This window comes from Orycteropus afer, unplaced genomic scaffold, assembly GCF_000298275.1.
Source record: "Orycteropus afer afer isolate SDZICR_OR568_19922 unplaced genomic scaffold, OryAfe1.0 scaffold00043, whole genome shotgun sequence".
Lineage (NCBI taxonomy): Eukaryota > Metazoa > Chordata > Mammalia > Tubulidentata > Orycteropodidae > Orycteropus > Orycteropus afer.
The window spans coordinates 7,779,996-7,800,511 of record NW_006921630.1 but is presented as its reverse complement, the minus strand read 5'-3'; the positions used below and the strand labels follow the sequence as shown (position 1 = coordinate 7,800,511).

The following is a 20,516-nucleotide window of genomic DNA, read 5'->3' as shown; positions in this document are numbered from 1 at the left end:
TACACAATCTGAATGAAAGTGTAAGCATTGAACCAAAAGTATGGATGACAGGCTAGGGAAGCCAAGAGACTTCTTTCTACTCAGAAGGCTAGGGGACGCTACAAGAGCTGACAACATAGAGAGTCTTAAAGCAAGTGTTCACTAGGTGAAAAAAAGATGTTAAGGGTATGTTCAGAAAGAGAAATAACATGTGCAAAGACATGGATGACAGAAAGCACGGTATATTCTGGAATATCCAATACACATGGTGTGCAGAAGTGGTGAGACAGGCTGGAGCCTGGGGGCCGGACCTGGGAGGACCTTTTATGCCCTGCAAAGGAACCAATGAGTGATGCTAATCAGGAAAGCGAGATGGTTAGATTTGTGTTTTAGAAATGGACCCAATGTGACAGCTATTCTGAAGGTGGGGTTGGAGATGTGGAGATGAAGGCAAGGAGAAGACTTTTACACAAATAATTACACACATTATTAACTACATTTTAAAACCAGTTGCTATCTAGTCAATTCCAACTCATAGCAACCCTACATGTATCCACCCACACTGCCTCATATGCACACAAAAGCTGGACAATGAATAAGGAAAACTAAAGAAAGGACACATTTGAATTATGGTATGGGAGCTCTGGTGGCATAGTGCCTAAGGCATTTGACTGCTAACCAGAAAGCTAGTGGTTCAAACCCACCAGCCACTCCTCGAACGGAAGGTTGGGCAATCTACTTCCATAGTGATATCACCTCAGAAACCCAAGGAGGGGTCTCTATGAGTCGGATCCGACTTGATGGCAATGAGAATGATAGGTGAAGAATACTGAATATACCATGGACTGCCAGAAGAATGAACAAATCTATCTTAGGAGAAGTACAGCCAGAATGCTCCTTAGAAGCAAGCATGGTGAGACTGTATCTCACTTATTTTGGACATGAATCAGAAGGGACCAGTTCCTGAAGGAGGACCAATCCATGGTTGGTCAAGTAGAAGGTCAGTGAGAGAAAGGAAGACCCTCAATGAGATGGACTGACACAGTGGCTGCAATAATGGGCTCAAACATAGCAGTGATTATGAGGATGGTGCAGGACCAGGCAGCCTTTCATTCTGCGATACGTAAGGTTGCTATGAGTGAGAACCAACTAGATAGCACCTAACAACACCATTTGGGAGCTCTGATAGCATAGTGCCTAAGGCACTGGACTGTTAACCAGAAGGCTGGTGGTTCAAACCCACCAGCCACTCCTCGGAAGGAAGATGGGGCAATCTACTTCTGTAGTGATACCGCCTCAGAAACCCAAGGAGGGGTCACTATGAGTCGGGTCCCACTTGATGGCAAATAACACCACCACCACCACCACCATACATTTAAAATCTGTGCTCTGAAGGAGCTGTAAAGTATGTTATCAAGACGGGGACCTGACCTTGTATCACAGTTCAAGAAGGCTTCCCCAGAGAAATCATGTTCAATTCAGATCTGAAGGACAACCAGAGGTTTCCTAGGGAAAGGGGAGAGGAGAAAAAAGGGGAGAGTCTTCTGGATGCAGGTTCAAAGGCCCAGGGGGAAGGGCCACAGCCCCTTGAAGTACATGGGAGGTGGCCAGTGTGGTGACGATGTGAGAACAGTGCAGCTGCCCACTCAGGAGGGTGAAGAGAGAACAAAAGACATCCCAGTGAAGCTTTCACCCCCCTCTCATCAAACATTTCCACGCACAACATTCTAACAGGCCGTATTTCACCCCAGAGCTATGTCATAAATACTTCCGAGTGACAGCTGCCTTTCTTCTTTCTTCAATTCCTTTCTAGACTTCCTCCTATCCTTTCTTAGCCAGTTTACTTTCCATCTCTGCACGCTCAGCTTAAATTGCTAATAAATCTCCCCACTACACTAACAGTGTTGTCATTGCCCTTGAGGTGTTTACAGAGTTAGAAGCTCTGATGGCAGTAAATCTAGGCCCCATGGCTTAGACTAACACAACGTACAAATCTCTTGTCAAGAGAAGAGTGAACTCCTGGAGGCCAGTGTCACTGCTCCTGCTCTTCTCCTCAGTTTACAATCTCATTGCTTCTGTTTCTTTGTCTTCCATTCCTTCATATGACAAATATTTATTAAGCACCACCCCACCCCCACCCCCACGTACAAGGTACTGACTTTGGTGCAAGACAACCAGTCAGCATTCTCTTCCCTACTGCAGCCTGAAAAAGGAAAGGCTCCAGCCCCACCCCCCTCACCTCTCTTCATTCTGCCCAGGGAAGAAGGGGAGATAGAGAGGAACAAACAATACCTGGCATATGGACTGAATTGTGTTCCCCCAAAATATGTGTTGGAATCCTAACCGAGATACTTGTGTTTGTAATCTCATTTAGGAATCGGGTTTTCTTTGTTATTTTAATGAGGTCCTATCAGTGTCAGTTGTGTCTTAAACCTATCACTTCTGAGTTATAAAAAGATCAAATTAGACACAGAAGTAAGCACAAATGGGAGAAGATAGGTGCTGTGTGAAGACTGCTGGGAAGCGCCAGGGCTACAGAAGCTAAAACAAGGATCTTCCTCCAGAACCGACAGAGGGTCCAGCTGTAAAGCCAGTGCCTTGAATTCGGATTTCTAGCCTCCTAAACTGTGAGAAAATAAATTTTTGTTCTTTAAAGCTCTGCATTTGTGGTATTTCTGTTACAGCAGCAATAGGAAACTAACACACCTGGGCCAAGCCTTTGAATAGAGCGGGGTTTGCAGAGGCCGAGTTGACAGTGCACTGCTGTTGGTTGCCAACGTAAGCACATAGGGAGGGAGAAATTTAGCTAACTGATCCGCATTCACTCATTCATTGTGTACTGAATGTGTGCACTGGACCAGACACTGTACTAAGTGTTGGGGATATAAACATCTAGTTGTCTTCCCTCAAAGAATTCACCATCCAGTGGGGAAGACAGACAAAAATCAATTAAAATATTGTGTGATGAACTGGTGAGGGAGGGAAACACAGAGTGAGCTGGGAATGTAGAGCAGAGACTCCCAACTCAACCTGAGGAATAGCTGGAAATAGCTTCCTGGAGAGGTCAAGACCTAGAGTATTGATGGATGAGCAGATGTTAGCATGTGGAGAAGGTAGAACATTTCAGGACAAGGTCAAGATGAGAACCACAGGAGGTCAAGTATAACTGGAGGCAAGAGTGTTGGAAGGAGAGTGACCAGAGAGAGGGCAGATAGAACACTGGGACTCTCTGGCAATGCCCAGTCGTCTAGACTTTATTCTGAGGGCAGTAAGGGAACTGATGGTGCCAGCAAGGGGTGGTATGGCCACATTTGCATATTAGAAAGACCATTCTTGCCTGAAGATGGCAGACTAGGCAGATACACTATCCAGACCCTCTACAACAAAGACTTGAAAAAACAAGAGAAACAGCTACAGATGCCAACCATCAATTCCAGAGCTTCAAAGGAAAGGATTAAGAAGTAGATCAAATACAAATGAAAGGAAGCAACTGAATGAAAACAGTGAAAAAGGAGAGGTAAATTGCCAACCAGCACAGCATGGCCATTTTGAATCACTGCAAGCAGCAATATGATGGGAGCAGCAATTAGATAACAGGCTCCACTTGCCCAGGACTGTGCCAACACACACACTGGCGATCAGGTGACCAGAACTGTGTCCCTCCCCCCATTACCTTGTACAACCTCCTGGTGACCAGAGGCATGGTCCTTCCCACCCCCACTCACTCAGGCAGCAGGTCAAACTACCCCCACTGCCAGTGCTGTGCCACTTTTTTTTCTCTTTTTCTTTCTTAGTTCTTCCATTTTCCCTCACCACTTTTGTTTTCCCCTTCCTTTTCCTTGCTCCCTTTATTTATTTATTTATTTTGGATCCTGAAGCGTGGGAACCCCTCCCCCACTGCCCATGCAATTAGTGGCACCTTACCCGCCTCTCCCTGGTCAGACGTGGGCTCCTGTGAGCAAAAACTGCGTTCCTGAGCAGCCCTATTTGGTAGCTGTACTTTTGCCAGTACTGTCCTGCTTTTTTTCTTTCTTCTTACTTCTTCCTTCTTTTCCCCCTTGTTTTCCTCTTCTTCCTTTTCTTTTGTTCTCCCCCCTCCTTTTTTTTTTAATCCCACCCCCACTCTTCTGTGGTCCTGGCATGTACCCCCCTGGAGTGAGTGCCACGTGCCTGCTGCAGCTGTGTTTGGCAACTAACACATGCAGTAGTTTTTTTCTTTTCTTTCTTCCCTTCTTCTTAGACCTTCTCACTCCCCATTCCTTCTTCTTTTTTTTTTTTCCCCCATTTTTCTTTCACTTCCCCCTCCCTTTTTTCCTTCTTCTTTTTCTTAGATCTGGTTAAGCTGGTACCTCACACACACACCCTTCACATTCAGTAGTGCTGCCTTTGACCCTCTGTATTTGGGTGTTCTGGTTACCTAGTGCCGTTCCGCCAAGAATACACCACAAATGGGATGGCCTTAACAAACAGGAGTTTATTCTTACAATGTGGAGGCTTTAAGTCTGAGTTCAAAGTGCCAGGCTCTAGAGGCTGGGTGAAAACTCCTCAACCTTAGGCTTCAGTTCCACCTCCTGCTCTCAGCCCACTGAAGCTGGAGGCTTTTCTTCACTCAGCTACTGGCTGCTGAGGGTGACAAGCCCAAGGTTGACAAATAAAAAGGCACAATCCCAATGTTACCAAACCACACGACAGGCCATTAATTCAAGTCCACTGAAAGTCCCAAGGTTGGCAGAGCATGGCAGGCTGCTGAATGACAACATGGCTACATGCAGGGTTCAAGCATGCCATAAGCTAGAGACTGTTCCCCAAGTCTTTTCCTTATATACAGGAAGCAGACCACATTCCCTAAGGCAGCTACTCAGCTGCTCACAGTAGATTCTACCATGGAGCTGACTACTGATCTCATCATGGAGAATACTACATCCAGCTGCCCAGACACTCAACCAGGCCCAGCCAAGTTGATACACAAACTTAACCACCACATTGGGGGTGGGTGCTCTCACAGAGCAAGTGCCATTTCCACCACAGCTGTATTAGGAAGCTATCATTTGCACTCTGCCACATTTATGTTTTTGTTTTATTTTTTTCCTTTTCTTTCTTCTTAGGTCTCCCCTCTTCCCCCACTCCTTGTTTTTCTCTTCTCCCCCCTCTCCCTTCCCCTCCGTTTTTTTTCTTTGACTATTTCCCCAGCAACTGGAAGCCAGAGAGCCTGCTTGGACAAACACACCCACAACTGTAGCCCTACCCATTGGGTGAATGTCACCACGTACTCCAGCACCACTGGACCAACAGCCAACACCCACCTAGCCTACCTTTAGCTGCTCTGAATGATCAGTGACCAGAGACTCATCCCCATACTCCCAACTGCTACCAAATCCTCCCAGAGACAAATGGTGGGCATTCCAGTTCTGCCAAACTAATGACCAGAGTAACATGCCTGGCCTGTTGCTCAGATATATTAAAATGGAACAAAACAGAAAATCAGGGTGAAGCAAACCAACACATAATCAACACATTAATACAATAACACTACTATGTCTCAGAGACAATAGACAATTTCAAATCACATACACAAAAACAAGACAAGATGGCTCAATCAAGTTACCAAAATACAGGGCCATAAAATCTTCTGGAGACAGAAATGCTATTGGAACTTCCTAATAAGAAATTAAAAAGAATTGTATTTAGGTACTTCTCTGGTAGCGTAGTGCCTAAGGCACTTGACTGCTAACCAGAAGGCTGGTGGCTCAAACCCACCAGCCACTCCTAGGAAGGAAGATCAGGCAATCTACTTCAGTAGTGATACTGCCTCGGAAACCCAAGGAGGGGTCGCTATGAGTTGGGTCCGACTCGATGGCACATAACAACAACAACAATGGATTGAGAGAAAGTTTGAAGAAACCACAGACAAAATAAAAGAAAACAGAGAAAAAACTATGAACTATTTTTTTAAAAAAAGAAAAAATTGACAAACTAATGGGAAAATTACAAATCACTAAAAAACAGCAAACAGAAATCCAGAAGATTAATAATAAAATTTCAGAAATACATAATAAATTGGGAGGACAAAGTACTGAATCAATGGAACATAGAATTAGTGAGATTGAAGACAAATCAACAGTAATCAGACGGGAAACCAGAGAAAAGAACCACCACCAAAAAAAGAAGAAAGTTTAAGAATTATGTGGGATCCCATCAAGAGGAATAACTTAAATCATGTGATTGGAATTCCTGAAAAAAAATAAACCCCCCTTCCCCCAAAAAAGCACCAAGAAAATTGTTGAAGATTTGTTAGAAGAAAACTTGCCTAATATTAAAGATAAGAAGACGTGCACGAAGAAGCTCAATGAACCCCGAATAGGGTAGACTCCTAAAAGAAAATTAAGCCACATCATAATCAAATTTCTAAAACCAAAGACAAAGGAAGAATCCTGGAAGCAGCTTGGGAAAAATGAAAAGTGACCTACAAAGAAGAACCAATAAGACTAAGTTCTGATTTCTCAGCAGAAACCATGCAGGCAAACAACATTTGCCCAGGGACAGAGCTAGAAGGTGGGAGGGGATGGCAAGGAAGAATGAAGGGAAGGGGTGGGTATAGGGAGGAATTGCGAAGAATGCTGTTACAGTACAGGGATTGCAGTAAATGTCACAAAACAGAATGGATTGTTGAATGGAAAACCTTAAGGGAATGAGTCACTTGGACTAGGGGCTCAGGCCCATAGTCTCAGGGGCACTAAGGTCATAGTCCACAAAGAAAATGTTCTACATCCTACTTTGGTGAATAGACTGGGGTCTTAAAAGCTTGTGAGCAGCCATCTAAGGTGCAACTACTGGGGTCTCCCTCTCTGGAGCAAAGAAGAATGAAGAAAATCAAAGATGGAAGGAAATATTTAATCCAAAGGACTAATGGAGCACATGAACTCCTGCCTCCACTACCCTGAGACCAGAAGAACTAGAACAGCAGCTACCACTGCTGACCACTCTGAACGGAATCACAATAGGAGGTGCTGGACAGAGTAGGGCAAAAACATGGAACAAAACTCAAAATAAAAAAAAAAGACCAAGCTTATTGGTCTGATGAAGACTGGTGGAACTCCCAAAGCCTATATAGCCCATAGATACCCTTCAAGGTGAGAAGTGAATACAACCTTTCAGCCAAATGGCAGACAGTCCTATATGGTGAACAATAATAACAGGAAGGTATGTACTCATTAGAACAATCAACCATATGAGATCAAAAGGGCAGCATCTGCCCAGGGATAAAGCTCAGAAGGCAGGAAGGGATAGGAAGGAAGAAGAAAGGGAAATAGTAAACACAGGGAGGAAGTGGGAAGAGTACAGTTACATTGCGGGGGATATCAATGAATATCACAAAACAAAATGTGCATAAATTGCTGAATGAAAAACCAATTTGCTCTGTAAACTTTCACCCAAATCACAATGAAAATAAGAAAGACAGACTATTCTGGAAGTGATGTGGCTCCCAGGAATAGCTCCCTGGGAGGCTGCTCAGGAGGCTGTTTAAGTAACCCAGGTGTGAAATGACTGAAGCCTGGACTAACACAGTGGCTGCGGCCATGGAAAAGATTCTTAAGTAACAAGACAACAGACCCTCTGGAACTTGGCAGAGGTGAAGGTGAGTTAGAGACAGAAGGGAAAGACAGGAGTGGGAGGGGGAAAAGAACGGGAAGGTGAGGGAGGAGTCAAGGATGAGCTGAGGCCGGAGCAAAAGGTAGAGGAACAGAAATGTGGAAGGCTGCCCACCACAAGAGAAAGAAAAGCAAATGGTGAGCTACAGTCCCTTCAGCATGGTGTGCAGGGAAACCCAAACCTCAGGGATCAACTGTGGGGATGTGAGTTGTTTCCCTTTCTCTGCCTTGGGCTGCTAGGCAGGTGTCCTCCATACTTCATTTCCCAATCTTTCATTCCAATGCCGGCTACACCACCACCGGACTCACACACCCCTTGTTGTTGTTTTTGTTGTTATGTGCCGTCGAGTCAAACCCGACTCATAGCGACCCCTCCTTGGGTTTCCAAGGCAGTATCACTACGGAAGTAGGATTGCCCAACCTTCCTTCTGAGGAGTGGCTGGTGGGTTTGAACCGCCAGCTGTCTGGTTAGCAGGCAAACACACCCCTTAGGACTCACCAAATACAAGGACTGTAACGATGGGGCTCTCTTCACTTTGGCAGTGTTGGCGTTTGATGGGCCAGGTACAGGGGACTGCAGCTGCTCCACACTGTAGCTACGAGACTTGCCCAGCTTGGGCCGGGTACTCTGGCCCAGGGCCATGAAGAACTTTTTCAACCCCAGCGTGGAGGCAATGCTGCTGCTGCTGTTTTTCTTGCTCTTTTCAGACGGGGCAGCTGAGGGTGAGCTGGGTCTTGCGCTGACCCCTGGTGAATCTCTGAAATACAAGAGTGCACAAGAGGTGGGCTAGAGAGGCCTGGGGAGCAGGGCAAGGGCAGACCATGCTATAGGGGCCTGTAGGCATGGGATGGACCAGCAGCAATTCTTACACAAGGAACAAGCAACCAGGCTGCAGAGAGAAGGGCTAAGTGGCTGGCTGCTTTGACTTGGGGAGATTTTAGAGAGAACAGCTTAGAGATTTACTCATGGATTTACTCAATCATTCGTTCCTATCTTCACTATTTTTTGAGGGCCTCCTATGTGCCAGATCCCTGGGTAGTGCAAATGCTTTGCACTCAACTATTAATCTAAAGGTTGCTGGTTTGAACCCACCCAGCAGTGCCAGGGAAGAAAGGCCTGATGATTACAGCCAAGAAAACCCTATGGAGCAGTTCTACTCTCTAACACGTGGGGTCATGGTACATCAGAGTCAACTCAATGGCAATGGGTTTCCACTATGTGCTAGCCCCTTCTAGGTACTGGGGTAAATAAATAAGACAAATCCGATCCTGGTCCTCAGGAACTTATAAACACACTAGTAATCCCAGGAGAATAAACAAGAGTGACTGACAAGCAGGGTGAAGCAGGCAGGGAACAGATGTTTGTTTTCGACTGGGTGGCCAGGGAAGGCCTCTCCCAGATGATACCTAAATGGAGCTGAATGATAAGAAAGAGCCAGTCCTACAAAGTTCAAGAGGTGAGTATTCAACATGGCAGTCAGTGAAGTGAGCCTGTTGCAAATGGGAATCAGAGCAGGCCAGCCCTCTGCTCCCAGCCCTCCAGTGGTGCCCACCTCACTCAGCATCACAGCCCAAGCCCTCACCTGGGACCTGTGCCTGCCGGAGCCCAGCTCCCCTCTCCCCAGCCCACTCTGCTCAACCTAAGCTGCCCTCCTTTGCAGTTCTTCTAATGGCCATGCTCAGGCTGTCAAGGGAACAGCTGGTACTGTGGCCCTAACACAGGAAGAGGCTCACTGTGTTCAAGAACAGAGAGAGGCCAGGCTGTTGCAGCTTGGATGTCATGAGTAAGCAGGAAAGAGGTATAAAATGAGGTCAGACAGGCTGGCAGAGGCCAGAACACATTGGGCTGTTAGATGAGGTGAGGGGTTTGAATTCTATTCCAAGGGAAAGGCAAAAACTATGGGGGTGGGGGTAGTTAAGCAAGGGAATAACATCATTTAATTAAGGTTTAAAGGGAAACTGTGACAATCCTGTTTGGAGAAGGGCTTGTAGGGGGCAAAAGTGAAGGCAGAGAACAGGTTAGTCATAGGAGAATACTAGTGTTATACAACAAGGAAGGAACATGGCTGAAACTAGGAGAAACGGCAGTAGAGGGGTGGATTCAGGAGGTGAAGGGGACTTAGAGTGGGAGAGAAGGAAAAAGAGCAGCCAAGATAAGTCCCAGAACTGGGGCCTGAACATGTGTGGATGGTAGTGTGCTTACTGGGAAGGGAATGTAGGGGGAAGTTGTTTCTGTTTGGAGCAACTGAGAGTTCTTTTTAGCCTTGTTGAGTCTGAGGTAATTAACTATCACTCTAAGGAGCCCTGGGGGCACAATGAATGGGTAATCACTTGGCTGCTAAGTGAAAAGCAGTTGTTCAAACCCACCCAGCTGCTCCACAGGAGGAAAGACAGGTGATCTGCTCCTATAAAGATTACAGCCTAGGAAACCGTATGGGGCAGTTCTACTCTGTCCCATGGGGCCACTATGACTTGAAAATCAATTTGACAGTACCCCAAAACAACAATCAGGCATCCTAGCAGAGATGACAATGGAAGCCATGTGTGAATGTGGCGCTCTGGGAGATATGGCACTCGATGGCACATGAAGCCATGGACTCTGTAGGGCCACCAGGGATAGTGTAGGTGAAGAGAAGTCCCCGCCAGAGCATTGGACTCACCAAGGCTTTGCAACAAAGCCAAAAGAGTCCCAGGACAAGGACTCAGACCAAGAACCAAAGAAGCAATGGAAATGTGAATGCTGGGCTGTTAGCTCAGCAAAAGAAGGAAGCCCAGAGTGAGGAGTGAACCCTCTCAGAAAAGTAGCCCCACCCTGGGAGCACCCAGGGGCTAGGACTGCCTGGTCAGCTGTGCCCCAGTGCCCAGCGGAGCTCCCAGAGCTGGGGGCTGTTAGTGAATGCTTAGTGAATGAATAATCAAGTACATTGGAATAAAAATGATTGGGAAAGCAATGTTAGAGGTTCCAGGCTTGGACATAAGTCTAGGAACCCTCTGAAGGTTTAGGGTACAGCGTTAGTCATAAGAACTACTCAAAGGGATGTCTTTCCCTGCCCAGTGCCCCCTTTCCCCGCTCCCTGGCCAAGATTCTTGTTCCCATCACTCACCCCGATGGCACACGCCCTCCAGACCTCGACTCTGTCCTCTGCAGGCTTCCCTCTGGCTCCTGGCTGGGCTCTGGCTCCTCCGAGGCCAGGGAGAGGGTGGTACCCATGGAGCTGATGATGCCAATGGCTGCTGGGCTGGGAAAGCCCTGGAGTCCTCCTGCAACAACCACAGCATCGCTCCTGTGTTGATCTGACCTATGCCTAAAGGCACGGTGTAGGGAGAGGCATTCCCAGTAACCAAGGCAGGAGAGCGAGAGGAAGCAGGAGAGAGGCTGGAGTCCCAAAAAACATCAAGAGCTGTGGTGAGACACCCACCAGCAAGCAATGAGTGGAGGCAGAAATGATGTCCTCTTACATGCACAGGGCCCCTCCTTAATGGTGGGTGTTAGGAGTCCTCTAGATGGAAAACCTTTGGGAGCAAGGACTAGGTCTTGTCTATTGCTGTAACCCCATTGCCCAGCACTATGTACAGGCACTATGTACTTTGTGCCTGGTACCTAGTAGATGATCAATAAATGGTTGTGGAATGAATGTGGTAAGTCATGTCCCTTCTCTATTCAGGGATATGTTGTTGTTAGGTGCCATAGAGCTGACTTTGACTCATGCAGACACCATGTGACACAGCAGAACTGCCCCCAGAGGGGTTTCTAAGCTGTATTCTTCACAGAAGCAGATTGCCAGGTCTTCCTTCTGTGAAGCCAATGGATAGGTTCAAGCTGCCACCTTAGTTAGCAGCTTAACTGGTGGGCCCCAAGTCTCCCTGTTATTGTTTTTGTTAGGTGCCGTCGAGTTGGCTCTGACTCACAGTGACCCTGTGTATAACAGAATGAAACACTGCCCAGTCCTGAACTATCCTCACAATCCTTGCTATGTTTGAGCCCATCATTGCAGCCACTGTGCCAATCCATTCTGTTAAGGGTCTTCCCCTTTTACTCTGACCCTCTACTTCACTAAGCATGATATCTCTAGGGAATGGCCCCTTCTGACAATATGACCAAAGCAGGGGAGACAAAGTCTGGCCATTCTCATTTCTAAGGAGCATTCTGGCTGCCCTTCTTCCAGGACAGGTTTGTTCATTCTGGCAGTCCATGGTATTTTCAGTATTCTTTGCCAACGCCGCAATTCAAAGGCATCGACTCTTCTTTGGTCTTTCTTATTCATTGTCCAGCTTTCACATGCATATGAGGCAAGTGAACATACCATGGCTTGGGTTAGGCACACCTTAGTCTTTAAAGTGACATCTTTGCTCTTCAACATTTTAAAGAGGTCTTTTGCAGATTTAGGAGCTCTGGTAGCGTAGTGCCTAAGGCACTTGACTGCTAACCAGAAGGCTGGCAGTTCAAACCCACCAGCCACTCCTCAGAGGGAAAGTTGGGCAATCTACTTCTGTAGTGAGACCACCTTGGAATCCCAAGGAGGGGTCGCTATGAGTCAGAATCGACTTGATGGCAGTGTGTTTGGTTTTGGTTTTGCAGATTTGCCCCACGAAATACAACATCTCATTTCTTGACTACTGCTTCCATGGATGTTGACTGTAGCTCCAAGTAAAATGAAATTCCTGACAACTTCAATTTTTTCTCCATTTATTGTGCTGTTGGCTTACTGGTCCAATTGTGAGGATTTTCATTTCTTTATGTTGAGGTATAATCTATACTGAAGACTATAGTCTTTGATCTTCATCAGTAAGTGCTTCAAGTCATCTTCATTTTCAGCAAGCAAGGTTGTGTCATCTGTATATTGCAGGTTGTTAATGAGTCTTCTTTCAATCCTAATATCATGTTCTTCTTTATATAGTCCTGCTTCTTAGATTACTTGCTCAGCATACAGGTTGAGTAAGCATGTTCCTAGTTCAGAGCAAAAAGTTTGTATTCTTGGGACAAAATCACAGTCTTATTGGTTGGAATTTTTAACCACTTTGTCAATAGCTACTGTTTTTGTAGCATCTGTTATGTACCAGCAATACAGAGATTATTCCATTTATTCCTATGAGATAGGTTCTATGATTAAGTGGTCTGCCCAGCAAAGCCAGCTCAGAAGGTTGGAAGGGATAGAAAAGAAGGATGAATGGAAATGGGGAATACAAGGAGGAAGTGGGAAGACTGCTGTTACATTGTAGGGATTGCAATCAATGTCATAAAACAAAATGTGTATAAATTGTTGGATGGTGTGGTGGTTATGTTTGTGTTTTAACTTGGCTAGGCCTGGTTGAGTAGCTGGGCAGCTGGATGTAGTTATTCCTCATGGTGAGATTGGTAATTAACTCCGTGGTGGAATGTATTGGAGCAGCTGAATAGCTGCTTTAGGGATGTGGTCTGCTTTCCATATATAAGCAGCAGCTTTGGGAATGGTCTCTAGCTTAGGGCACGTTTGGACCCTGCATGTAGCCATGTTGTTGTTCGGCAGCCTGCCATGCTCTGCTGACCTTGAGACTTACAATGGACTTGAATTAGTAGCCTGCCGTGTGGTTTGGTAACATCAGTACTGTGCCATTTTATTCATTGACCTTGGGCTTGTTAGCTTCAGCAGCCAGTAGCTGCCTGAGTGAAGAGATGCCTCTAGCTTCAGCAGGCCAGGAGCAAGAAGCAGAGTTGAAGCCCAAGGTCAAGGGGCTTTCACACAGTCCCTAGAGCCTGGCACTTTGAACTTGGACTAAAAGCCTCCAAATTGTAAAAATAAACTCCTATTTGTTCAAGCCATCCCATTTGTGGTACATTCTTGTCAGAGCGAGGCTATGTAACCAAAACAGATGGAAACGAATTTGCTCTGTAAACTTTCACCCAAACCATAATAAAATGTTTGGGGGGTGGGGAGGGAATGGCCTGCCCAGGATCTCACAGTACTGAGAAGAGAAACCTCATGCTAAACCTGGGGAAAAAGTGGCCATCCTCCTCCTTAGTCAATATCTATAGCCTAGACTGTGTGCCTGGAGGTGGTGAAGGTCTGATCTGCCCAGGAAAGTCACTGAATCTTAAAAGCACTGCAGGAAATGGTTAGGGGCAAGCCAGCAGCCAACCAAGAGCCCACCCAAAGACTGAACCACAACTTAGCATGTGGTGGCAGGGACATTAAGATGAGGTATTTCTTTAGGGTGTGTGTGAACAAAAGACAGAGAGGGGAAGTGTGCCTCTGTATGGAGTGCAGGGAGTGGCCAGCACAGCTGGGATGTGGCATCTACATCTTCAATAATGTCATTTTGGTCATCATCTCTCTGCCCCTCCCCTCCACTGGTTCTGATCCCTCAATCTCTCTTGAGCCAGTTCAGGGCTGCCAGAGCTGCAGATACATTAAGGCAAGTGTGTGGGGCAGGCCAGTCATCTGGTCATCTGGGACTAAAAGTGAGGAGCTAAGCTGGTCACCTCAGATCACAAAACTGGGGATCCTGATGCTGTGGATGCCCAGGATATGCCCAGAATCTGAAAACTCCAAGGGCAAAGACATGCTGTTTTACACCCTTCAGCAGACTTGCCTGCAGAGCCCTACCCACTTGTCTAGTGGGGCCTGGGCTAGGGAAGGACTCAGGTACCAGAGGGCAAGTCCAGCACATCTTGTAGGATCTCTGCCCACTGGTCACCGTGCCCTCCAGGCAGCATATCTGCAGTCATAAAGGGTCTCAAGGGCAGGATTCCTATCAATTTAATTCATATATTCATTCCCCACAGTGCCTAGAACAGTGACTGGCACGTAATAGGTACTCAGTCAATGCTGAATGAAGGAATGAAATGAAGATGTTGAAGGGAAAGGCCCTGGCCATAGGATTACTGGCTATTTATTACTCTAAGCAAATAACAAACCCTAAAGCTGCTGCCTCTTCCTGCTCTGCTGAGGGGAAAATTTCCTGAAAGCCAAGCCCCCAGCAGCCATGGAGCTAAGAACTTCTTGCACACCTCAGGGTTCCTAGCATTAAGAGAGCATCATCATGGCAAAGGGAGCTCTAGTGGTATGAGAGCTCTGGTGGCATAGTGCCTAAGGCATTTGACTGCTAACCAGAAGGCTGGTGGTTCAGCTCTACCAGCCACTCCTCGAAGGAAGACTGGGCAATCTACTTCCATAGAGATACCGCCTCGGAAACCCAAAGAGGGGGTCGTTATGAGTTGGAAAAATGACTCAAGTGCTTTACCATAGCAAACATTGATTTACGGGTGGACAGATGGGTGGATAGGCTGAATGATCAGGTATGCCTAGGCAGGGAGGAGTATGCCCATGATCATGTATAGGGGTGGCAGACGAGGTTTCTACAAGCATATTTGTATGTTCTACAAGAATGTCCAGGTATGTACTAGAGTTGACAAGGGGCAAGGTTGTGGTGACTTCTTGGCCATAGCCAGCTACCTGGAGAGAGTGAGTAGTTGGACCTGTGGGCTTGGGACCATGGTCATAGGGGACATCAAGCTCAACTGGCATAACATACTACACAAAAACATTGCTCCACAACCTACTTTGGTGAGTAGCAACTGGGATTTTAAAGGCTTGCAAGCGGCCATCTAGATACAATGATGGGTCAGTCTCTCCTCTTCCAGAGCAAAGAAGAATGAAGAAAACCAAAGATGCATGGAAACAATCAGTCCAAGGGACTAGAAGAACTAGATGGTACCTGGCTACCACTGTCAACCACTCAGAGGGGGATCTCTGTAGGAGATCCTGGATAGAGTGGGAGAATAATGTGGAATAAAACTCAAAATTATATAAAAAAAAAGAAAAAGACCAGGTTTGCTGGTCTGAGAGAGCCTGGTGAAACCCCTGGCCTATGGCTCCTAGCTGCCCTTCAGGTCTGGAATTGAACCCACTCCTGTGGTTTTCAGCCAAATAAAAGACAGGCATATGGGCTGAACATTTACATCAGGTAGATACACTCCCTGGAGAGCTCAATCATGGGAGAACAGAAGGATTGTGTATGCACAGGGAGACAGCTGGGGGGGCGGGCAGGAGTGCATGGGAGGGAAGGACACAGGGAAGAGGTAACTATGGAGAGGAAGTGGGAAGAGAGGTGTTACATTGTGGGAAATGGCAGTCAATATCATGAGACAAAATGTGTACGATCTGCTGCGTGGAAAATCAATTTGCTCTGCAAAATTTCACCCAAATCATGTTAAAAATTTAAAATAATAAAATATATAGAGAGAGCATCACCACTGCCTCCCCCAGGTTCTACCTCCCTGCGGCAGAAATGATTAATATGCCTCCAGACCAATGTTGAATCCGGCATCCAGCCGACAGGTTTCATCAACTTCCCCTGATGCCTTTTGCTGCTGAGTCGTTCCTAAGAGGCTGTTGGAGTGGCGTGTGGCCTACGTTATTGGATTATTAAGAGGAAAAGAAGCAACCAATGTCATTGATCCAGATACTGTAGAATGGAAGCAGATTTCATCAAAAATAAAATGAAAAAGAAAGTGAAGACTCTGAATCCCTACCGTACCACAGACTCACCTGAGGCCTTTGCTGTAGCAGGACATGAACCAAGGGCAATCTCTTACCTTCTTTGCTGTTCTCCAGGGACAGTTCTAGCTCCTGGCTGCAGGGGCCCCTCTCCACACTGCCCTCAGGGGTGGCTTCTCCCCAGGGCTCCTGCAGCCCCATAGGTGCACCATTGTTGCAGTTGTTGGCGGACAGCACTGGCAGTGGGTGCCTTACTTGGGGGCTGCAGGGCTGGGGCTGCAGGGGGGTGAGGTCACAGGTTCTAGGAATCACAGTTCTTGAAGGAGGCAGGGGAGTGTCCAAAGGGTCTCCCTGGTTACCTGGCCTGCGGGGCCCAGCCAGGGCTGCTTTCCTGTGAGGCGCAGGTGAAGAGGCTGTTTTCCTTGAATTGGGAGGAGTTGGCACCCAGCCTTCCAAGGAGGGGGAAGCAGCTGGCTGCTGGGCTTGGTGGAGGACAGAGGGCTCTGCGTGGTTCTGTTGTAGGGAAGAAGTGGAGGCCATTTCCAGAGACTCATGGTTTTCTACAACTGGAGCTTGCCTGCCTGGCCCGGAAAGCCCAAACTTCATGGATGAGGTCACGGCATAAGCTGTCCTGCATGGAGCTTGGGAATCTGCCAGGTGAGTCCAACAATTATCTAGCCTAGGTCCAGGCTGCCACTCGGACCCAAGGGAAGCCCTCTTAGATTCCAGGGCAGGAGGCTTAGGGACAGCATCTTCTCTGGGAAACAGAGTCCCTGCCAGAGTGTGTCCTCTGACTTCTTTTGTTTCATCTCCAACCTCCACATGGTCAACCCCAAGCAGATGATGCTGGGCCTGAGGGCCCCGGGGAGGCTCCATGTTCCTGGACCACCTGTGGCCTCCTCTAGGCCTGGAGCCACGGCTTCGGCCCCGAGCCCTGCTGGGCTGCGGAGTCCCAGCCTCTTCACTGTCTGTCCTGCAGCTGTCAGAGGCATCGGTGCTGTCCAGGGCGGAGTCCACCTCCTCTGGCTGAAGGATGTCTCCGATGTGCGTTTCCCGGATCCTCTCTGAGTGGAGCCCTGGCTCAGCAAGGAGGAGCCTGACCTGGGAGCTCAGGCCCCAGGCGCTATGGGGCTCCACCAGCACCCCTTCCACCTCACAGCCAGCTTCGATCCTCTGTAGGACACTCGGGCCTAGGGGTGTCTTCCCCTCTTTGGAGTGTTCCTGCTGGATACAGTTGCCGCAGGCTTGGCATTTCCTCTCACTGTCCCGTGTGGGTGGCGGCGGTGAGATACCCCAGCTGTGCAGCCCGCCTGCAAGCCCATGGAGTGCCCCTTCTGCAGTGTCCCTGCGCCTTACACCCCCACTGATATAGCTGGCAAGGTCCGGCTTGGAGCGTAGGGGGCCCTGGTCCACCGCCCGCAAAAGCACCTGGCGTTGGCGCTGCTGGAGCCGCTCCAGGTAACGGAACTCGACGTCGTGGGCAGATTCATCCTCAAAGCGGACGTGGGAGGAGGGGGAGGCTCCCCGCTTCGGCCACAGCCCGCTGCTGGACTCCTCGCTGGAGGAGTCACTCAGGTTCCGGTTCTGGGGGCTGTCTCTGCAGGAAAAGGCTATCCTCGGGTCCATGGCTGGGCTCCTCCGGACATCTCTGATGAAGAAACAGATAATAAATCACAGGCAGCAGATAGAAGACCCCTCCCTGGGCACACACTGGTAGCACCCTAGTGTAGTCCCCCAGTGCTCAGCAGCCACTGCAACTCACACCAAACCAAACCAAACTCCCTCCTGTAGAGTCAATCCTGACTCATAGCGACCCCTCCTTGAGTTTCCGAGCCGGCATCACTACGGAAGTAGCCCAACCTTCCTTCCGAGGAGTGGCTGGTGAGTTTGAACAGCCAGCCTTCTGGCTAGCAGTCAAGTGCCTTAGGCACTATGCCACCAGAGCTCCTCTGCAATTCACAAAGACACTCCAATTCCGGTTCCTGGGAGTCAGGCAGCAAACTAGAGTAGCTCACAAGCCCATGGTGGTCTTGAGGTGCAGGCTAAACAAAATTAACACTGCCTTCTTTACAGAGGTCTGCTACTTCACACTGCCTTGTCTCCTACCCCTTGTAGGAGGGCTTCCTAAATTGTGTAGCTTAAAAGGGCCTCAGTCCGTTGTTAAAACTAAACAATAGTTTAGCTTAACTGGTAAAATGTGTCTGCATTGAGCATCATGCTCTTTTAAGAACTATCTACATGGAATCAAAGTGACAACAGCAATTGGAAAGATGAGATAGAAACCTTAGGGGACAGTGAGTTTATGTAGCTGGGGGAGAAACACCTCAGAAAGGGGAGGTGAGAATGGTTGCACAACTCAATGTAATCAAGGTTACTGAATTGTACACGTAGAAATGGTTGAATTGGTGTATGTTTTGCTGCATATATGCTCAACAACAGCAGCAAAATAATTCACTTAAAAAAAAAAGTGCTTCAGTTCAAGCACTGGGGGCCTCTGCTAGAGTATGTAACTAGATGGTTACCAGACTATGCAATGTGTAATGGGGACCTGCACATCTGCTACTATGCCCGACTCCAGTGGTTCTGCCTAATAAACACCTCCCTGAGAGCAATTTCTTTTCAAAAGGACTACTGTTAAGCAAGTGAATTTGTTTCTTTGAGATTTAAGCATATCTTGTGCTTAAAAGGACTTCTTTGAGGAATATTGACGAATTTGACGTCAGCCATCCTGTTTTCTGTAACTCACATTCAGACAGAGCTGCATATCCAGTAGGCACAGTAGTCACAGTGCCATGGGCCCAAAGTACTTATAGGGATCCATGGAAAGGTTTTAATTTTTTTTTTTAATCAGAAGAAAATAATCTTTCAGGTCAAAGAAACTGTTTTAATATATGATATCAACATATTCATCTTTAAGGCAACATAGTAATTGCAATATATTTTTTTTAACTGTTTTTAGGAAAGAAGGGACCCAAGAAGGCTACAGTACCTAGAGGCCACAGAAGCCACACTGTGGCCCTGCATTCAGAGGGGGTTCTGCAGGTGAGAGATGTCAACTGCAGTGGGATCACCTGGCTGGTAAAGATGGTGCAGGGTGTCACTGCTTGCGTAAGCATGGTCATTGTCGGGGGAGGCACTTCTCTGTAACTGCAGTGGTGACAGTTTTCTGTTGTGAAGCACTGTTCTAAGACCCTGGCCCTGAGAATCCACGTGAGGATTCTGGGCCCCACTGCACTTGTACCTGTTTTAGCTTTTCAGGGTCTAAGGAAGATTTTGTGGGACAACCACTATGCTGCAGGATCAAAGTATATGTGGAGTCTGTGGATCAGCTTTCCGAAGCACTCTTGCTCCTCTAATAGCCCAGGGAAAGGAAAATCTAACCAGAGACACAGCATCACCTCACTCCACAGAAACAAAAGGACTCCAATGAGCTGAAGTTCTGCCTTCACCTCCCAGCCCAGCACCACACAGGAAATGCCACTTGGAGTTTCAGTACATCAGTTTAGACCCAACAACCCTTACGTAGACTCCAGAGGGTGGTACCCTGCTGTGCTCACAGGATGTGGGTTGCATGTTCTGGGAAGAGAAAGAGAGAGAGAGAGAGAGAGAGAGAGAAAGCCCAGGTTTAATGGCAAGACGTTCCTAACCTAAAAAGGGAATCCTGGTCCCATGAGTCACCTCAATGACAAGAACTTTTACATACATCATGGTGAAATGAACCATCCCTAAAATTCACTTGAAAAGTAGAAATGCAACTTTTGTTCTAAAAGGTGAAGTGAAGGGGAGCTTAATCACATAATGTGTCTTCAACCCAATTAAATTAAACTCAGAGGTGGCCACCAGCAGTACCGGGAACAGTGCCTAAAGGTAGGGCAAGGATTTTGGAGACAAGCGCAGAGTGAATAGGCATGAAGCAGCAAGCAGATCCCATGCCTGCCAAGCTTATCAAGATGAGGCCACAGTAGTTGCCTCAACAATCATTCTTTTTGGAAAGGATTTTGATCTGAGCTCAGACCCTCTGCTGTGGTCCTGGAATTGAATGGCCTTCATGGGAGCATCCTTTCTAGAGTCCCACCTTCTGCAAGAATATAGTCTTAACCATGCAATCCATGTGAGATATGCAAGATCTGCAGGGGCCTAACACACCCATTATGTACCACTGGACAATAGCAAGTAGGTGTCACCTTCCCAGATGTCATCCCTGCATTTTGCAGCTGTGTTCTGCCCTCTTGGGACTAGAAACACCAACCCAGGTGTGCCTAGTCCCAAAGTGGCAAGCGTTTGTGATTCCAGGTGCTGCTCAATTTCTACTTTGATTGTAGAATATACTTCCAGAATATGCAGCTATAGCTAAGATACCTTCTCACCTCCTGGAAAAGCCCTGTCTGTTCAGGCTTGCCCCAGCCACCTC

The 20,516-nt window shown here is 47.5% G+C and overlaps 1 protein-coding gene across 1 annotated transcript in view; it reads right to left on the bottom strand.

Annotated features, from left to right (window-relative positions):
• Positions 1–20,516, bottom strand: part of KIAA1614 (KIAA1614 ortholog) — a 46,203-nt gene that overhangs the window by 8,510 nt on the left and 17,177 nt on the right. Inside the window, exons 5-7 of the mRNA XM_007937688.1 lie at positions 16,204–17,753; positions 10,733–10,889; positions 8,128–8,386 (exon numbers count right to left, since the gene is read on the bottom strand). Of these exons, the coding sequence (XP_007935879.1) occupies positions 8,128–8,386; positions 10,733–10,889; positions 16,204–17,753 (1,966 nt within the window). The remainder of the gene's footprint in view (positions 1–8,127; positions 8,387–10,732; positions 10,890–16,203; positions 17,754–20,516) is intronic.